This window comes from Mustela lutreola, chromosome 14 (assembly GCF_030435805.1).
Source record: "Mustela lutreola isolate mMusLut2 chromosome 14, mMusLut2.pri, whole genome shotgun sequence".
Lineage (NCBI taxonomy): Eukaryota > Metazoa > Chordata > Mammalia > Carnivora > Mustelidae > Mustela > Mustela lutreola.
In genome coordinates, this window is record NC_081303.1 from 73,273,692 (window position 1) to 73,289,491 (window position 15,800).

The 15,800-nt window shown below is 59.9% G+C and overlaps 1 protein-coding gene across 7 annotated transcripts; it reads right to left on the bottom strand.

Moving 5' to 3' along the window:
* Positions 1–928: 928 nt before the first annotated feature.
* LOC131814848 (SLAM family member 9-like) lies at positions 929–15,631 on the bottom strand. Of its 7 annotated transcripts, XM_059146235.1 has the most exons (7): positions 14,865–15,631; positions 11,810–12,228; positions 9,676–9,786; positions 5,439–5,831; positions 3,594–3,890; positions 1,498–1,589; positions 929–1,256 (listed from the first exon to the last, which is right to left on the bottom strand). In XM_059146235.1, the coding sequence occupies exons 2-7, from the start codon at positions 12,006–12,008 to the stop codon at positions 1,164–1,166; spliced, it is 1,185 nt and encodes a 394-aa protein (XP_059002218.1). In that variant the 5' UTR covers positions 12,009–12,228; positions 14,865–15,631; the 3' UTR covers positions 929–1,163. The 7 variants fall into 7 exon arrangements, with proteins under 7 accessions (XP_059002218.1, XP_059002222.1, XP_059002216.1 ...); XM_059146239.1 differs by lacking the exon at positions 1,498–1,589; XM_059146233.1 differs by lacking the exons at positions 929–1,256; positions 1,498–1,589 and adding an exon at positions 1,636–2,099.
* Between the last annotated feature and the right edge of the window lie 169 nt (positions 15,632–15,800).

Consider the following 15,800-nt stretch of genomic DNA (forward strand, 5'->3'; position numbering starts at 1 on the left):
CCTTTCAAGTTGGGAGGGTTAGGGAGAGTGTAAGTTTCTAAGGAGTTTGGAAGCACGGTTTCCAGGGCCTTGAGGGGTCGAGATATTATTCAAAAAGGTCATTTATTACCGCAAAATAAAACCTGAGTCATGAGACCCTTCAGCTGTACCTTGGTGGCCCATATGCTTGGGGGATGACTGTCGACACATATCTTGGGGAAATAAAGATAAAGGAAATTTTATATGTTGAAGTAGACTTACAGGATCCTGGGGAGGGGATGTGGGGGGCTCGGGCTAGGATTGCCTCTTGCCCTTAGAAAAGTATTAACATCAAGGCAGTTGGATCCCTAAAGGAATGTCACTCTGCCTGTTTCAAGGACTTGTCACTGGGTTGTAGGAAATAAGGAAATTTAATATTTTTTCTTCTGCCTTTTTTCCCAACATCACTAGCAGCTATGATCGCAGCACAGCTGAGGTCCGTGGCTGGATGCACACTGAGTGGGTCTGATCATAGGAGACCCTGGAGCTTGTCTTGGCAGAACCACATGGGCAGCTCAGGGTAGGTCATCTGCAGGAACAATGACATTCAACTTCACATGATTGACGTGGAGGCTTGGGTGGGCTCCCCTAGCAGCCCAGACAAGGGACAAAAGATTTGGGGGCAAATGTTTCTTATTCCCCACCAACAAGTATTGAACAGGTACCAGGAAGCAGCTCTATCCACGTCACAGGTGATGGGATAGAGAACAAGGGGAAGCTTCCGCCCTCAGGCTGCCTGCAGGCTCGTGAGGGAGAAATGACACGGAAACGAAGGACCCCCATGAGCGCGAGCTGCATTTGTGAGCTGCACAGGGAGCAGCTGAGAAAGGGGAGAGGGAGAGGAGAGGCCGTTCCTCACACAGGCTCTATCTGCTCTCTTTGGCAAAAGAAATCAGGAAAGCAGGAACTCTACAGTCTTGGAGAGTTTATTTACTCAGTTTTATTTATTTACTCAGTTTCCCCTGATCTACCACTGTGGGTGTCTCACGGGGAGCTTGTGCACAAGGATTTAGCCCAGAAATAAGTGCTGGATCCATCCAGTCCCTGCTCAGAGCTGTCAGAGGGGTAAGAGGCAGGACCAGAGCTGCGGGCGTCATGCTCACGAGACAGGTGTCCCCGGGGTGGGATTCTCCTGCTTCTTCCCATTAAAACGCGGTCATGGCGTGGCCTGGCCTGTGGACCTCACTGTAGACAGTAGTGAGAGAGTTCTCCTCTTCTAGATGTGGTTCTCCCCTACCCTGCAGTGCAGACAGAGGATAGCATAAGGGGCGCAGAGAACCCAAAGAGACTCACACAGACCCAGAGCTGCTGACATGACCTCCCACAGTGCCCAACGCTTCACGGGATCCCAGAAGAGTTTTCTTAGTTGATCCTGCATTATGGGAAAGCGCACACAGCAATCGAGGACAGAACCAGCAGGTGACTGGGATCCACAGGCACAGAGGGACTTGGGAGAACTGCCTCCTCCCCCGGCCTCACCTTGTCTCTGCGGTCTCCAGACTCATGATAGGTCTGATCTGCATAGTGGATGCCACCATCCGGGTCCCTGGGCTCCTCCTGCAATCCTGCCCCTGAGTCACACACAGATGGAGGTTGAGTCTCAGGCTGGAAGCCTGTACCTTCCCCCTCCATGACCCCATGGCCACAGCCACAGCCACACCAGCCAGCGCCTGCAGGGACATTCCCCGAGGAGCAAAATGCAGGAGAAAAGAAGCCCAGGGACACCTGGGTGACTCAGTCGGTTAATCCTCTGCCTTCGGCTCAGGTCATGATTCCAGAGTCCTGAGATCGAGTCCCACATCGGGCTCCCTGCTCAGCAGCGAGCCTGCCTCCCACTCTGCCTGCTTGTGCTTTCTCGCTCTCTCTGACAAAGAAAGAAAGAAAGAAAGAAGCCCAGAGTCCAGCAGGGGAAGGTGGTGTCTGGGTACAGGGAGGAAAGTGCAACCTGCCTGTCCCAGACTCCAACTTCTTCTTCCCACGTCTCATCCAAAGGTATAGTCCCGCTTCAAGGATCATCAATATGACCACAATAGTCCCCAGGATGTCACGCAGGAGAGCAACAAGAGATGGTCCATGTAGATCTGTTTCCATCGCACAAAGAGTGAGGAAGGTTGAGGCAACAGAGAACTGAGGATGCCCATTGCCAGGCACATGGAGACTCTGAAGGGACCTGGTCAGAAGCTCGAGAGGGAGGAGCATGGCAGGGCTCTCACTCAGCCCGTTCCTGAGCTCCTGCTTGGGGCCGGGGACATGGTGCCCGCCCTTGAGGAGCCTCTCAGCAGGGGGAAGGCTGACACATGCCAGAGGCAGCCAGCCAGAGCCATCCCAGGGCACTAGAGCTTATACCTTGTACCCAGGTCATCAGGGAGGGCCTCCTGGAGGAGGTGATGGGCAAGCCTGGTCTTGAGGGAGGAGTAGGAGATTGCTGCATATTCAGGGTGGGTGAGGCATCCCAGGAAGGAGACCCATGACCAAGTATAGCTGTGACAACTGACCAGCCCTGGGAGCTACTGGCACCCACTGGGGCCGGCCAGAGAGGGACCAGGCAGGAGGACCTGGGTGGGAGGATGAGAGGGAGGCAGGAGCCTCTTTCCAGAGGGCACAGTGGTTCCGTGAGGCATGAGATTCCTCTGGGATCAGGGATACTGAGGCAGCAGGTCCACCAGCTGGTGGAGGAGGGGGTGGAGAGAGAGGTGGCTCAAGAGGAACCAAGTCATTCATTCATTCATTCAGGGACCCACTAACTGTGAGCAAAGGGCCTGAGGCCAAGGCTGGGACAGGCATTCCAAGGAGCAGCAGACATGGCCACTGCCCTCCAGAGAGTCAGGCTGCACAGGACACTAATCAAAGGCCAGAGCATCAGCTTCCAGGGCGGGGCCACTGACCACTCCTTAGAGGAGATGAGGTGTGAGGGCAGGACAGCAGCAGCTCCTCCAGGGCCCTGAGGCACTGAGGCTGAGGAGCCCCTGTGCAAAGTCTCTTCATACTGGGACTGCCCCCAGCACGCAGCCCTGTGGGACTGCCTGGGTCACAGGCCCCCGGAGCCAGCTGCAGGGAGGGGGTCCCTGGATGGGAATAAGTGGGGAGTGGGGGACTCCTGACTTGGAAGAGCTGAGGGCAGAGGGAGGGGCCTGAGCATAGGCTGGCAGCCGAGGAGAGCGGGACACATCGGGAGTGCAGGCAAGCAGCTGGGTGTGACATGACCAGAAATGGGCAGAGGATCTGCGAGCCCTGAATTCTACAGGGAGTCACTGGCCCAGACCCTCAGAAGGCACAGACCATGGACACCCCCAACTCGCTTTTCCTGAAAGCCACCCTAGACACACTCAGGATGATGGATGAGGTCGGGGAGAGGTACCTGCTGGCTGCCACCTGGACCAGCAGGAGTGAGAGCTGGAGAGCAGCACGGGAGGGACCCCAAAGGACAGAAGCAGGTTGGATGTTCCTGCCAGAGTCCTGGATGAGGCGACCATGTGGCAAGGGGTGACATAAACATGGGAGACAGAAGTTGAGAACCCTCGCCCTGGGTTCCCTGAGCTGCGGGAGAGTCCCTCCCCTCCAGCAGATGCACTCACCACGACCACAGATGTCCCCAAGGTCCAGGGTGGCAGTTCTCTGGTCCGCCTGGTTGCTGACCACACAGGTGAGGCTGGGGCTGGGCCGGCTCAGGGGCAGGGTCACAGCCAGGGTCCAGGGGTTGGGCACTGGTCCTGGGGTCGGTCTCTGCTCCAGCTCCCTGGGGAGACCCTCGCTGTCCCAGGACACAGTCAGGTCCTCCCTGGTTCCTGTGGTGTTACACTCCATGGTGATGTTGCACCAGCCTGGTGTGAGGGACAGATCCATGGCCTGGATCTGGGGAAGGGGCACAGGCTCTGGGTTGGGAGGGACAAGAGGACAGAGTCTCAGGTGAGTGTAGAACATCACAGCTCCTGCTTCCTCCTGCGGATTCTCCCTGAAGCTCTGGCTTCCTCCCATTAGGACACTGATTGCATTTTACGGGTCACAGGAAATTGACCGAAATATACAGCAGGATCATTAAGGAAGGAGCCACTGAGTTCAGCTCTATGTGATTTCACTAGACTGAGCAAGTCTTAAAATTCTCCCAGGACAAAAAGATACTGTAGTCGCCTACCCATAGCCAATCAATTCTAAGAGATTGAGGTGTCACGTAGAAGAAAGAGAAGTTGGAAAAGGATTTTCCTGGTCCAGAACCCAGCCCTACTTCTCCTGTTCAGATGGTTCCCGGGACGGCAGAGCCCATGGTACAGACGGTTCTTGGCCAGCTCTGGAAGCCCAGAGATCAGCCCGGACTCCCACCAGGAGAGACTGTGGTGGGAGTCACTAGGAATGGCCTTCCTAAGTGTGGTTGCAAGATGCCCTGAACTTGGAGTCCACACGGGAAGACAATGGACAGACTGACAGTCAGTCTTGGGGATCTCAGGGACCTGAGTCTGCGAAGGCCACTCTCTCTGGGGCAGGACGTCTCCCTGTGCAGGGGGGAGGGGTGCACACAGAGACAGCTGCTCCCTGAGGGTCTGAGGAAGTTACCCTGTGAACTTCTCCTCCATCCGTGGAGGTTCAGAGGGGGACCGTGCAGTCCGTGAGTGAGCTGACTCGGGCTGGACTGAGAAGGACGAGGGGACAGGGTGGGAAAAACCACACGCAGGATTCCAGATCCTGCTAGGTGACGAGTCTCCCCCAACCATGACCACGTGCTGACCCTCAGAGACCATAGGTGTCGTAAGTTCCCGGGCAAAGGGGAACTGAGGCTGGGAACTGCTGATCCTAAACTAGAGATGGTCTGGATTCCCTGGACACGCCCCATGTGATCACAGGGTCCTCACAAGTGGGAGGAGGCAGCAGAGGAGGTGGGAGGGACACGGTGTCAGGGACTCACCCCACCAGTGCCACCTGGGAAGGGGGAAGAAGGGACCACGATCCAGGGGGTGCGGATGCCCCTAGAAGGGGGGACAGGAGCAGAAGTGGATTCTCCCCGGAGCCTCCCTGCAGACTCCTAGACCTCATGGCAGAGGCTCTGGGGTCTGACTCCCATCCTACAGCCCTTGAGGACCCCAGGGGGGGTGTGGTCAGCCACTGAGGTGCTGTCACCTGTTACAGCAGCACAAGACAGTAAGAGTCCCACCAAGGACCCTGAGTCCTACGGGGACAATGAGTGTTCCGGCCAAATCCCCGTTTCTCCCCATTCCGTGTTCCCTCCTGAAGCACAGACGTGACTCGTCCCTGGTGTGAGTCTCAGCTCTGCCTGCACTTGTGCTGACCTCACAGCATCGGATTTCTGGGGAGAAGATCGAGTCCGAAGGCTGCGGTCTGGAAGGAATCCTGCAAGCGGGGCGCATGGACACTCCTGGGGACAGAGGAAGGGGGTCAGCTGTGGGGCTGGGGGAGGGGCCGCCACGTACCGTAGACTGTCAGGTGGAAATCCTGGTCATACTGTCTTCCTCTCATATAGGACACTCGAGCCCGGTACAGCCCACTGTCCTCAAGGGTCAGGTTGTCAATCCTCAGGGTCGTTGCATTGAGCACATGGACCCTCTTCTCGAACTTCTCCTGGAAGTTGACCCATTCTGGAACATCTCTCCCAGGAAACACATACAGCATAACTATGTAATTGGATCTGGATACGACGCCCCAAGACATCTTCTCTAACTCAGATTCTGGAGGTAATTCTGGATTTCTGATCACTAGGAACAGCACAGAAGCTCCTTGAGTCCCCTTCAGAGTAACAGTGTTTCCAGAATCGTCCAGGGCAGACCCATGGGCTCCAGGACTCTGGGTCACAGCGCTGCAGACACCTAGGGCATAGGACGCAGAAAACGGTGGTTCTCATTAGGAATAAAGGAGGAAACCCTAGAACCCAACTTCCTGAAATCCATCCCGTGTGCCCCCTTGACTGGGAAGGCAGGAGATGCCATGAATTTGAGGCGAGGCTGGAATCCCTCCTGGTCCCAGGGGAGCGTCCCCTTGAGCAGGTCACGGGAACTTGCTCACCTGCAGTGTCCTGACCCCTGACAGCGAGAGGACGAATGTCAGGAGATCTAGATTCTGAAGCACGAACACATTTCGGGGGCCACAGCGAGTGCATTTCCGCAGGAGGCAGGTTCTCACAGGGCTGCAGAGACCCCTCGTGCCCACAGGCCGTGTGAGCTGTCCTGGAGGGGGCCACTTACGGGGACTCCCCTCTAAGGAGCAGAGTGCCACTAACGTGATGGACGGCCCTCAGGGACAGCAGGTCCGACAGGAGTGTGACCCCATCTTACTGTGACCCTGTCTCCTGCTCTCTGTGACGAAGCCCGCCACGGTATTGTGGGCAGCCCCGTGGAGAGACCCCCACAGGGAGGGAAGGAAGACAGCCTCTGGCCAACACCCAGGGCGGGTGAGGCCTCTGTCCCGCATCCACAGGAAGTACGCCTGCGGGCGCCTGGACGCCCAGCCTCCTGGGTGACCCTTGAGGTCCCTGCAGCCCCAGCCCAGACCTAATGTCCGTCTCAGTGGACCTGAGGACCCAGCCGTAGTCCTCTGGGTCCTGACCTGCACGAGCTGCGAGCCCACACCTGGTGTGTGTCCAGGCACCGAGGGGCGGCAGGTGACCCCCCCACAGGTGACCACGGCGCTGACGGAGGTGGCGCCCTGTCCCCTTCCAGAGCAGGCCCGCAGTCAGGCTCAGCAACGCTGGGATGCTGTCCCTGACACGTCCAGGAGCCCCGGGTCTGAGGACAGGGGAGCTCCCCAGACTGAGGGAGGGTCTGCGGGCAAGACTCCCTGCCCTGATACCTGCCACAGGGGCCACAGCAGAGACACAGACTGTGGAATCGCCCCTGGAGGTATCTCTCGCCGTCTAGAAATAGCGGGATCTCGGCTCGTGCTTGTGGCCGCACTCGCCACCCGGCCGGGCCCACTGCCAGGGACGAGAAAATGTGACGGAGACGGTGAGCGCCTGGTGAGCGCCTGGTGAGCTCGCCGCGCCGGCCCGCAGGACAGGGCTTCTGTGTGGACAGCACGCATGGCTGTGCAGACACTGGGATGACACATGGGGGGTCTAATCGGCCAAAGGCAGCTCCATCTCAGCCTCGGACAGACCCTGCTCATCGCCTCCTGAGAGCGACCCCGGCGGCTCTCCCCGCAATAATGCTGAGGTTCCCACCGGCACACGGTGATCAAGCTTTCTGCCCTTCGCCAGACTGATGAGAACATTATGTCCCATTATATCTAAGGAACATTCCTCCTGTGAATGAGCCTGGCAGTTCCTCATGAATTAATGCACAGAACGACAGTGTCCGTCACACCCGTGTCCCCACCCAGTCCACGGCCACGGCCCATCTCGTGCGCAAATACGCAGAGTGTGGTGCACACAGGACGCCAGCCCCGAGTCAGAGAAGCCGCCCTTGTTCCAACAAGGGCTCCCCGAGGGACAGCAGATCTGCTCCCAGGGCGGCACCTGCCCACAGGCTGCTCCCCAGGAATCCTGAGCCCACACTGTCGCTCTCCGTGCCTCCAGCGTGGGTCAGAGGAGTCCACCCCAGGGGACAGGGACACGGACGCTGACGTTTCTGCCGATCATGGGCAGCTGCTGCGTGGCTCCGGTCAGGCTGTTCCTGAGCAGCTGCTCCGTCCCCCGACCCCCACAACCTCGGCCAAGGCAGCTCACTGTCCGGAGCGGGCCATGCACACCGGGGTGCACACCTGCTCAGGAGCAGAGACAGAGACAGTGGAAGCCTGAGGACTGCAGGGAGCCTCGAAGATGCATGCCTCCCCCCGTGGAGGGCGGAGGAGGTGACCACAGGTGGTCCTGGGCTCTGGGTTCTGACGGGGCCCAAGCAGACTCCCCGGCTGTCCGTCCCCGTCAGGACACACGATGAGGACAGACAGGAGGGAGACATGGAGGAGAGGCCTCGGAGAAACCACAGGACAGTCCTGTCCAGGGGGAGACCCCCCCCAATCCAGGATGTCACAGCTGGAGGGCCTTCAAGGGGACCTTTCACAGAGGAGTTGCTCGCTCAAGGGCAGGAGGGGACTGGTCTAGGTCACACAAGGCAGAGCCAGACCTGCAGCCGGCCTCCCTCTCCTCCTGCCCATTACCTCCCCAGTGGGAAGCTACACCAACCATCCTGCCCTCCCCACCCCCTGCAGCCCCACCCCTGGCCTCCCCTGCCCTGCCCAGGGCTCCTCCCTCCCAGCACTGCGGTCTGGTCTGTGGTATCTGAGAAGACCTGGAGTCTCACCCCCCAGCTACTGTCCTGGGAGAGGGGACTCAAGTACTCAGTGGGCTTTGGCAGGGCGGGGACGCGGGGCTGCCTGCGGGTTAACCGGCGCCTGCTGGAAAGGGGGGAACCCGGGACAGAGGAGGCTCAGCCCTCAGGCTGCGGGGGAGGAGCGGCCCAGAAGCTGGAAGCCCACTCAGGACAGGAGGAAGACCCGACAGTGCTCAGATCTGCAGAAGGTGCTGACCCCAAGGAGGGGCAGAAGGTCAGGGGCGGGTGGCTGTGAGCTAGAGAGTCCGAGTTTATGTAAATCAGATGGAACGTGACTTGCCACCTTCAGCGCAAACTTTTGTCCCTTTCTCCGTTCTCCTTCCTCGGTTCCCTCCGTCCCTTCCTCGCTGTCTTTCTCAGTCGTCCCGCCGCGACCTTTATGGACGACACTGTGTAACTTCCGTGGGTCTCCGGCTCAGTACAACAGGGACAGTGGAGGAAGCCCACACGCAGACAGGACGGCACCTTGTTACCGTGGTCCCCGCGCCGTGCCCGCCTCATGGTCTGATGAGGAAAGACCCTGTTTGCCAATGTCCTCTGATTCCAGAAACGTCCTAGAATCCCTGCGGCCCAGGGAGGGGTGTTTCCCTCGAACCAATAATGACAGACCGTAACAGCCTGCCCTGCCCTCCTCAGGATTCAGCTCCGAGGATCTCAGTGTTTTCTCCTAGTTCTTATTTAACGTGTTCCGCAGAAGCACCTGGACTCCGATGAAGGAATAACTGGAATTTCAGGTTTCTGAGAAGATGACTTTTTTGAGTTCCATTTTGAGGCCCCCTGATGCCCCCCAGGTACCCCCACCCAGATCAGAGGTCAGCAGTCTCCCGTTCCGGGCTCACCCCTACACACGGCAGGTGGGCGCGGACCCTGCAATGCTGGGGGCTCCTGTCCTTCCCTTGCAAACAGAATGTCACTGGACTCGGGGCCTCATCTTGCCAAGGAGCCAGACTAGCGCAGCCCCTCCAGCTCAGACAGGGGCTCTGGGTCGGCCCCTCCTGCACACGGCAGCTGCCAAGGCTGCCGGTCCCCTGTGCACGGCAGGGGGGGATGTCCGTCCCCACCCCGGGTCCCCAGAGCCACTCCTGTGTCTCCTCCATCCTCTCCCCCACGAGGCTCCGGGGTCTCCCAGTCTCACCGCCCTGGGTTGAGGGAAAGGGATTCCCTTCATGCTGCCAGGCAGCCGGGTCGGGGTTCCCAGCCTGGCCTCAGCCCAAAGCTCCCTTTGTTCCCTCTGTCCACCCCGGGGCTCTGACCCAGCGCACCGCGTGTGCTCCGTCCTCACGGAGCTGCTCCGTCTGGTTCTTCAGCACAGACCCCAGCCAGCCCGGGAGCTCCTGCCTCCCTGCCCGCCCGGCGGCCTCCCTCCCGGGGGGCCCGGGCCACTCACTGAGGAGGAGGCTGGTGAATCGCAGGAGCCAGGAGGCCCCGCACAGGTGGGGGTCTTCTGAGCAGGTGAGCATGGCCAGCTCCTTCCCTGCTGGCTCAGCGTGGACCGATTCTGCTTCAAGGAAACATCCAGAATATAGACGTCAGAGGAGGAGGAAAGCTTCTTCACTCACAAGAGCCCTTAGGCTTCTCCGCACCCCAGGGGCGGGGCTGTTAGTCCTGCGACCTCACTGTCCAGCCTAGAGTAACCCACTCCCATCTCTGATGTTAGCTCAGCACCCGCAGGGGCCTCAGGAGATAACTGTACAGTAAGTGTGGGAACAGCCCCCCTCTAGGAGTCCCGGAACCGAGAGACCCGGTCCCTGTGCTCACAACCAGCTGGTGGTCTCCCGTACCCAACCTGCACCCCTAGAACCCCTGACCTCTGTCCCTGGGCTCCCACTCACCCCTGGCCACTCTGTTTGCCAGTGTCAGCCGTGGCCAGGCACAGAGTCCCCTCCTAGAGCCAAGGACACGGGGCCTCTCCTGCTTTGGGCCTGTCCACTGTCTTTACACCATCTCACGAGTCGCATCTCCTGTCTGATGTTCTGGGAACCTCACTGTCAGGTGTCACAGTGAGAAGCTAGGAGCCCGAGAACAAAGCCTCCTGGGAAGTGTCACCCCCTCACCCCAGAGCACACAGGGCACGTCCCCACTGCTGGTCCTCAGGGCTCTGTCTGCAGCCTAGGGCGGGCCCTGCCCCACACAGGACCAAGCCCACCCCCACAGGAGTGGCCCCACAGCCCCCTTCCCTGTGAGGCTCTGCCAGGCCTGGGCCAGGCTCCCACACAGGCAGGGCTGGAGAGGGACACGCGCCTCTGGCCACAGGCTCAGCGGCCTCAGACTCACAGCCACGTACGGAGGGTCAGGCCAGGCCTCCTCTTCCCAGATGGGTTTCCATAAAGTCAAGAACCCTGGTCTCCTGTGGGCCCCAGGGGAGCAGCTCCATCACTAACCCCAGGCCAGTGCCTCTTTCCCTGCCCACTGGGCTCTCCCTTAGCTTCTCAGACCCTCCGATCCTCAGGCTAGATCCCCAGGACTGGCCCAGGGCCCCGCACTCTAGGTGGTCAGCCTGTTGGCTGTTGAACCCATTTTATGGATGTGAGACCCGAGTCCTAAGGGTTTGGTCCTCCCTCCAGAGATCACCCAGCAGAGCAAGAGTCAAGGGCTTCACTCCCAACAAGGAACTCTGAGAAAGCCCGTGTCACCGCCGCTGTCCTATCCCAGTGTGTGGCCTCCAGCGATCACCTCATCCAGTCTGGGCTCCCCAGAACTGCTCTGTGCCCCTCAGCCCAGAGAGCCCTCGGCACTGCCTGTTTCCCCGCTCCCACCCTGTGATGGGAGAGCCCTTCCCTGGGCCGTCCCTGAGCCTTGTGGGCAGAGACTCCTCAGATAGAGTCCAGATCTGGGCAGCTCCTCCCTTCAGGGTGACGGGGACCAAGTCGGCTGTGCCCCTGTCCCATCGCTCTAGCCCTGGGTGAGCCCTCTCAGGGGAAGAACTCTTTGCTTGTGCAAACCCCACCCTCGGGTGGGGCCCTGGGCCCAGGAAGGAGACCCCAGCAGCTGCTGTCCGGGACCCCGGAGGGTCAGCCTGGACACACTCCATGCTGGGGCAGCCCCCGGACTTTCTATACCTGCAGACACTGATCTCTGTCCCCTCCCGCTGCCCTGTGCAGCAAGACAGCCCAGGTCACCAGTCCTCTGTGTGTCCAGGTCTCTGTGGTTCCCAAGCTCGTTCTCTTTGGGGGACAGTGGGGCTCAGGGTTACCGTCCATGTCACAGATGAGCAAAGTCAGGACCCATAGGTGATTTGATGAGCCCCCGGTCTGGACCCCAGGACAGGGCAGAGTCAGGCCCAGGTCTCAGGCCTCCTAGGCCTCTGGTCTTTTTAGCCCCGAGTCCCTCCCAGACCTTGAGAAGCCACACTGAGGGGGAGGGAGGCCAGGCCTGACCCAGGGCAGCCTCTCTCCTGTCTCACACCCGCAGGCAGAGGACACGAGGCCTATGGTTATAACTCTGCAGCCCCTGGGGTCCACGGTGGCTATTTGCTGACCACATCCACCCCTTGCACTGGCTGAGTCACACAGAGGACAGACCTCCAGCCCCGCGCAGGGAGGGGGAGGTTGTTCTCCCATACTCGAACTGTTCTGGAAACTTCCAACCTGTCTGGACACAGCTCTCTGGTGGGCAGAACGCTGGTGACCTTGAAACCGAGGACACGTGCTGGGCAGTGTGGCTTCTGTGCTGACCTTGGGCTTCAGGCTGCACACCCTCCTGGAGATACAGGGACTCCATCTGTGGCCGGGGGAGCTCAGGCTCTTGGACCAGTCACGGTGAGGCTTGATCTCTCTTCCTCACGCCTTCCTGCCTGTCCCAGGACACAGGGCTGGATGGCCCCAAGCCCCCAGCTCTCAGCACAGTGGGGACAGGGAACTTGAAGGAGTCACTGGGCAAGTCTCTGGGCCTGAGTGGGGCCGGTGAGCTCACCCGTGCTCCCGGAGACTCCAGAATGCCCCTGGCGGAGAGATGTCGTGCATCAGGAACGTGCTCGAGTTCCTACTAGACCAAGCTCCCAGGGGCACCCCTCCTGCCTCTCCCTTCCCCTCATTTGCTCTCAGAGAAGCAGAAGTGATCTTGGGGACAGGTAGCCCCTGAGGGAGAAATGCCCTCCCTCACCCGGCGCAGTCAGGTTTTCCACACAAGAGCCTGAAGCCCACGTCCAGTGAGGACACATCAGTGTGAATCACGTCATTGCCGACGTGGACACTGGATTCTTCCCCCCTCCCCAGAAACCAACCCATGAACCCTAGGGAATGAGTGACCTCATTGTGGCCATCGGGTGGGGAGGTGAGGAACAAGAAATGCACTACTTCCGCGGGCGCTGGACCAAATATGGGATGACTGAGGGATGTGTGTCCCGACCTTGCAGCCAGGGCTGGGGGTCTGAGCTCCCGTGGGATCCCCCTGGCCTGGTGTCAAACACAGCGAGCCGAGAAAAACCGGAGAGGGAGGAGGCGCCCCACCTGGGGCTGGTGTGGGAGCAGAGCCCTGCCCTTGCCACCATCACCATTTGGCACAGTGGCTCTGTCCTGGCTCAGACCTGGGATCCTCCCCGACGGTGACACTGAGAGCCATGGGACCCCAGATGTCGCCAAGACCTTCCAACACAGGGATGGAAGAACTCCTCCCGCCCTGAGATGCTGTCCTGGGGTCAGAATCTGCCCCTGATTCTCCAGACCCGTGAGAGCTGGCCTCGGCCCACCCCAGCACGGGAAGGATCCCACAGCTTGTCCCCCCTTTCTCTTCCTGGGCGCCCTGGCTGTGGATCGAGTGAGGAGGGGAGGCAGGTCCCGGTCCCCACTCTGCAGGGTGGACAGATCTCGGGGGACCTGCTTCCCAAGGTCTGAGCCACAGAGCAGGGCCCCCACCCCGATCTGGGGAGAATCTATAATGATGGCTGTACAGGGTGTTGCTGAATTTGGACCTTGAAGTAGTTGGACCCGTATCCTAAAGCAGAGGTCACACTCTGCTGTTGTAACAATTCTCTCTGTGGGTCTGAACACACCCTGTGGGCCTGGGACATCTGGTCTCCATGATTCCCAGAGCAGGTGCTCCCGGCATCTTTCAGGCCATGCACATTTATTGAGCACCTGCTGTGTGCAGGGCGCTGAGGCTCATGTCTTCACGGAGCAGGTGTCCCAGGCCCCGTGGGCATCATGAACGTGGACAGCACGCGCAGGACCAACACCTCCTCCTCCCTGACTGTGCGTCCCAGTCCTGCTGGGGGGCATTCTGGGGTCTCCGTAGGAAATCCAGGCCCCTGAGACCAAGGACACATGTTCCCTCTTGTGTCCTCAGGCGTCCCACGGGCCCTTCAGGTGTGGGTGCAGAAGGACGTTTGCTGGATGGGGGGACGACTCTGCTTCCAGAAGCTTTGGGGTGGACCTGGGACAACTCTCCTCTGGACACTAAGCCCCGATGTGGGTAACTGACCGCACCCGAAGCAACCTAGGATTCCTCCCACGGGCATCACCGCAGACAAAGGGCCTCAGGCCTGTCTGGTCTCAACCCGGGAAGGTGATCTAGACCCAGTCCCGGCTCAGAGCCCCGCCTGCTTGAGCTCTGCTCCCCAATCTCCCACCGCCTGGTTCCAGAGGTCCTGCCAGAGATGGCTGCTGCTCCCACCCCCCACCGACCCCAGTGAGCACCTGCCTCACCCCTGCCCCAGCAGGCCCAGACCCAGGACCCGCTGCAGGCTGGCAGGGGCCTCAAAGGGTGGGTGCTGGGCTCAGGGTTCAGCTTCCTCTTCTAGTGGACATTTCCCAGAGTAGGTGATGGCTCGTGCTGACGGAGCAGGAGCTCCAAAGGAACTTTGCTCCAAAAAAGGAAGAAGGAACCTGAACCCCATGATCATACATGTTGTGAATCTCAGAGTAAAAGATAAAACTGATGTTGCCCTGGAGTCGGGGCGGTGAACATCGCAGGAGGGATGTGGTTGTCACGTTTCCATATTCATCTGACCTCAGCCCCCCACCCCGTGTTGAGGAGCGTCTCTCACAGCTGACGTCCCTGGATCCCACCAGAATCACTGATGAGGGTCAGTTGGGCCCGAGTGTGGACACGCTGAGTGACAGCGGCAGAGCTGTGCTGCGTTCTCCCCACGAGCCCTCTACCCTTATCACTGTCCCCACGGGGCAACTCCTGGGCCAAGAGCACCTTTTCCTGAACCCCTGTATGGTCCATGTACCGAGTGTGAGTGTTTAGGGGGACCTGTCAGCCCCCGACCCAGACCCTCCCCAATGGTGGCCTCGTTTCTTCCACAAACAGTGTAGAAGCTCCTACTGTGAGCCACCCCGGCGCTCACACACACGCACACACACATGCACACGTGCGAGTGCACCCAGCAACCGCTCTGCCTTCCTCCCCTCCTCACGGGAACCACAGTCCATACGGCGAGCAGGGCTCTGGATGACAGAGCAGGGTGGGGGCTCAGCACCCGGCAGTGTGGTTTCCGGTTACACCAGGAGGTCAGAACAGGTTCCCCACGAAGGGGATTTTGGAGAAGAGACTGGAAGGAGGTGAGGAGTGACTGCAGACATCTAGGGAAATCGCTTTCCTGGCACAGGTGACGTCCCATGGAGTGACCCTCACCTGGGACCTGCCTGGACTGTTCCGGGAGCAGGAGGTCAGTGTGGCCAAAGTGTCCAGGCAAGATCGGTAGGAGATGGAGGTCATAGAGGTAACAGGGACCCCGGATGGGTCCATCCTGACCTAGAATTTTGGGATGCCTGAGCCAGAAGGGCCTCAGAATTGACCTGCTGGACAGCTGAGAAAACAGGAAAGGCTTGCCCTGGGGCACCGGGATAGAACTCGGCTCCTGAACAGCCTTTCTCAGGCCCGACTCTGGCCGGAGCAGAGCTGACCTGCGCCTGGGGCAGGGCCTGCGGCAGGGCCTGCGGTCCTCCCTTCAAGTGTCCAGGAAAGACCTGCCCCGCCCTGGCCCAGCAGGGTGGGGCTGGGAGCCCTGGGTGCAGGCGGCTGTCGCTGCGGCCCCTTCCACCAGGGGGCGCTGCTCGCACAGCTTCCCCTGCAGACACCTGGAGAGCTCAGGGCTGGGGTCAGGTCTTTCCTATGACCCCGAGGTAGGTGACCTGTGCTGGACGGGAGGAAGGGTCTTCAGTCCTGCAGAGACAGAAACTCACGACAACAGAGACTTTGGCCTTCGTCCTTCTCTCGTTGGCCATCTTCCGTGTGGGCTGGTGTCTGCGGACAAAGCCGTCCGGGACCATGAGGACGAAGCAGAAGGACAAGACCCGGTGCCCAGGAAGGTGGAGCAGAAAGATGGGGCAGCCCGGGAGCCCGGCACCCCGCTGAGCAGACAGCCTGACCCCAGCCTCTGCCGTCGCCTGACTTCCTGTTCCAGACCCCACCTGCTTCAGCCTGTGGCAGCCAAGCCGGACGCTGGCAGCCGGCAGACATCGTCCTGACTTCTGTGCACGACGACAATGACGAAGGAGGTCAATCAGCAGCATCAAAAGTTGATGTAGAAACATCAACCCCAACCAGAAGCAGAATACCGAGGTCTGA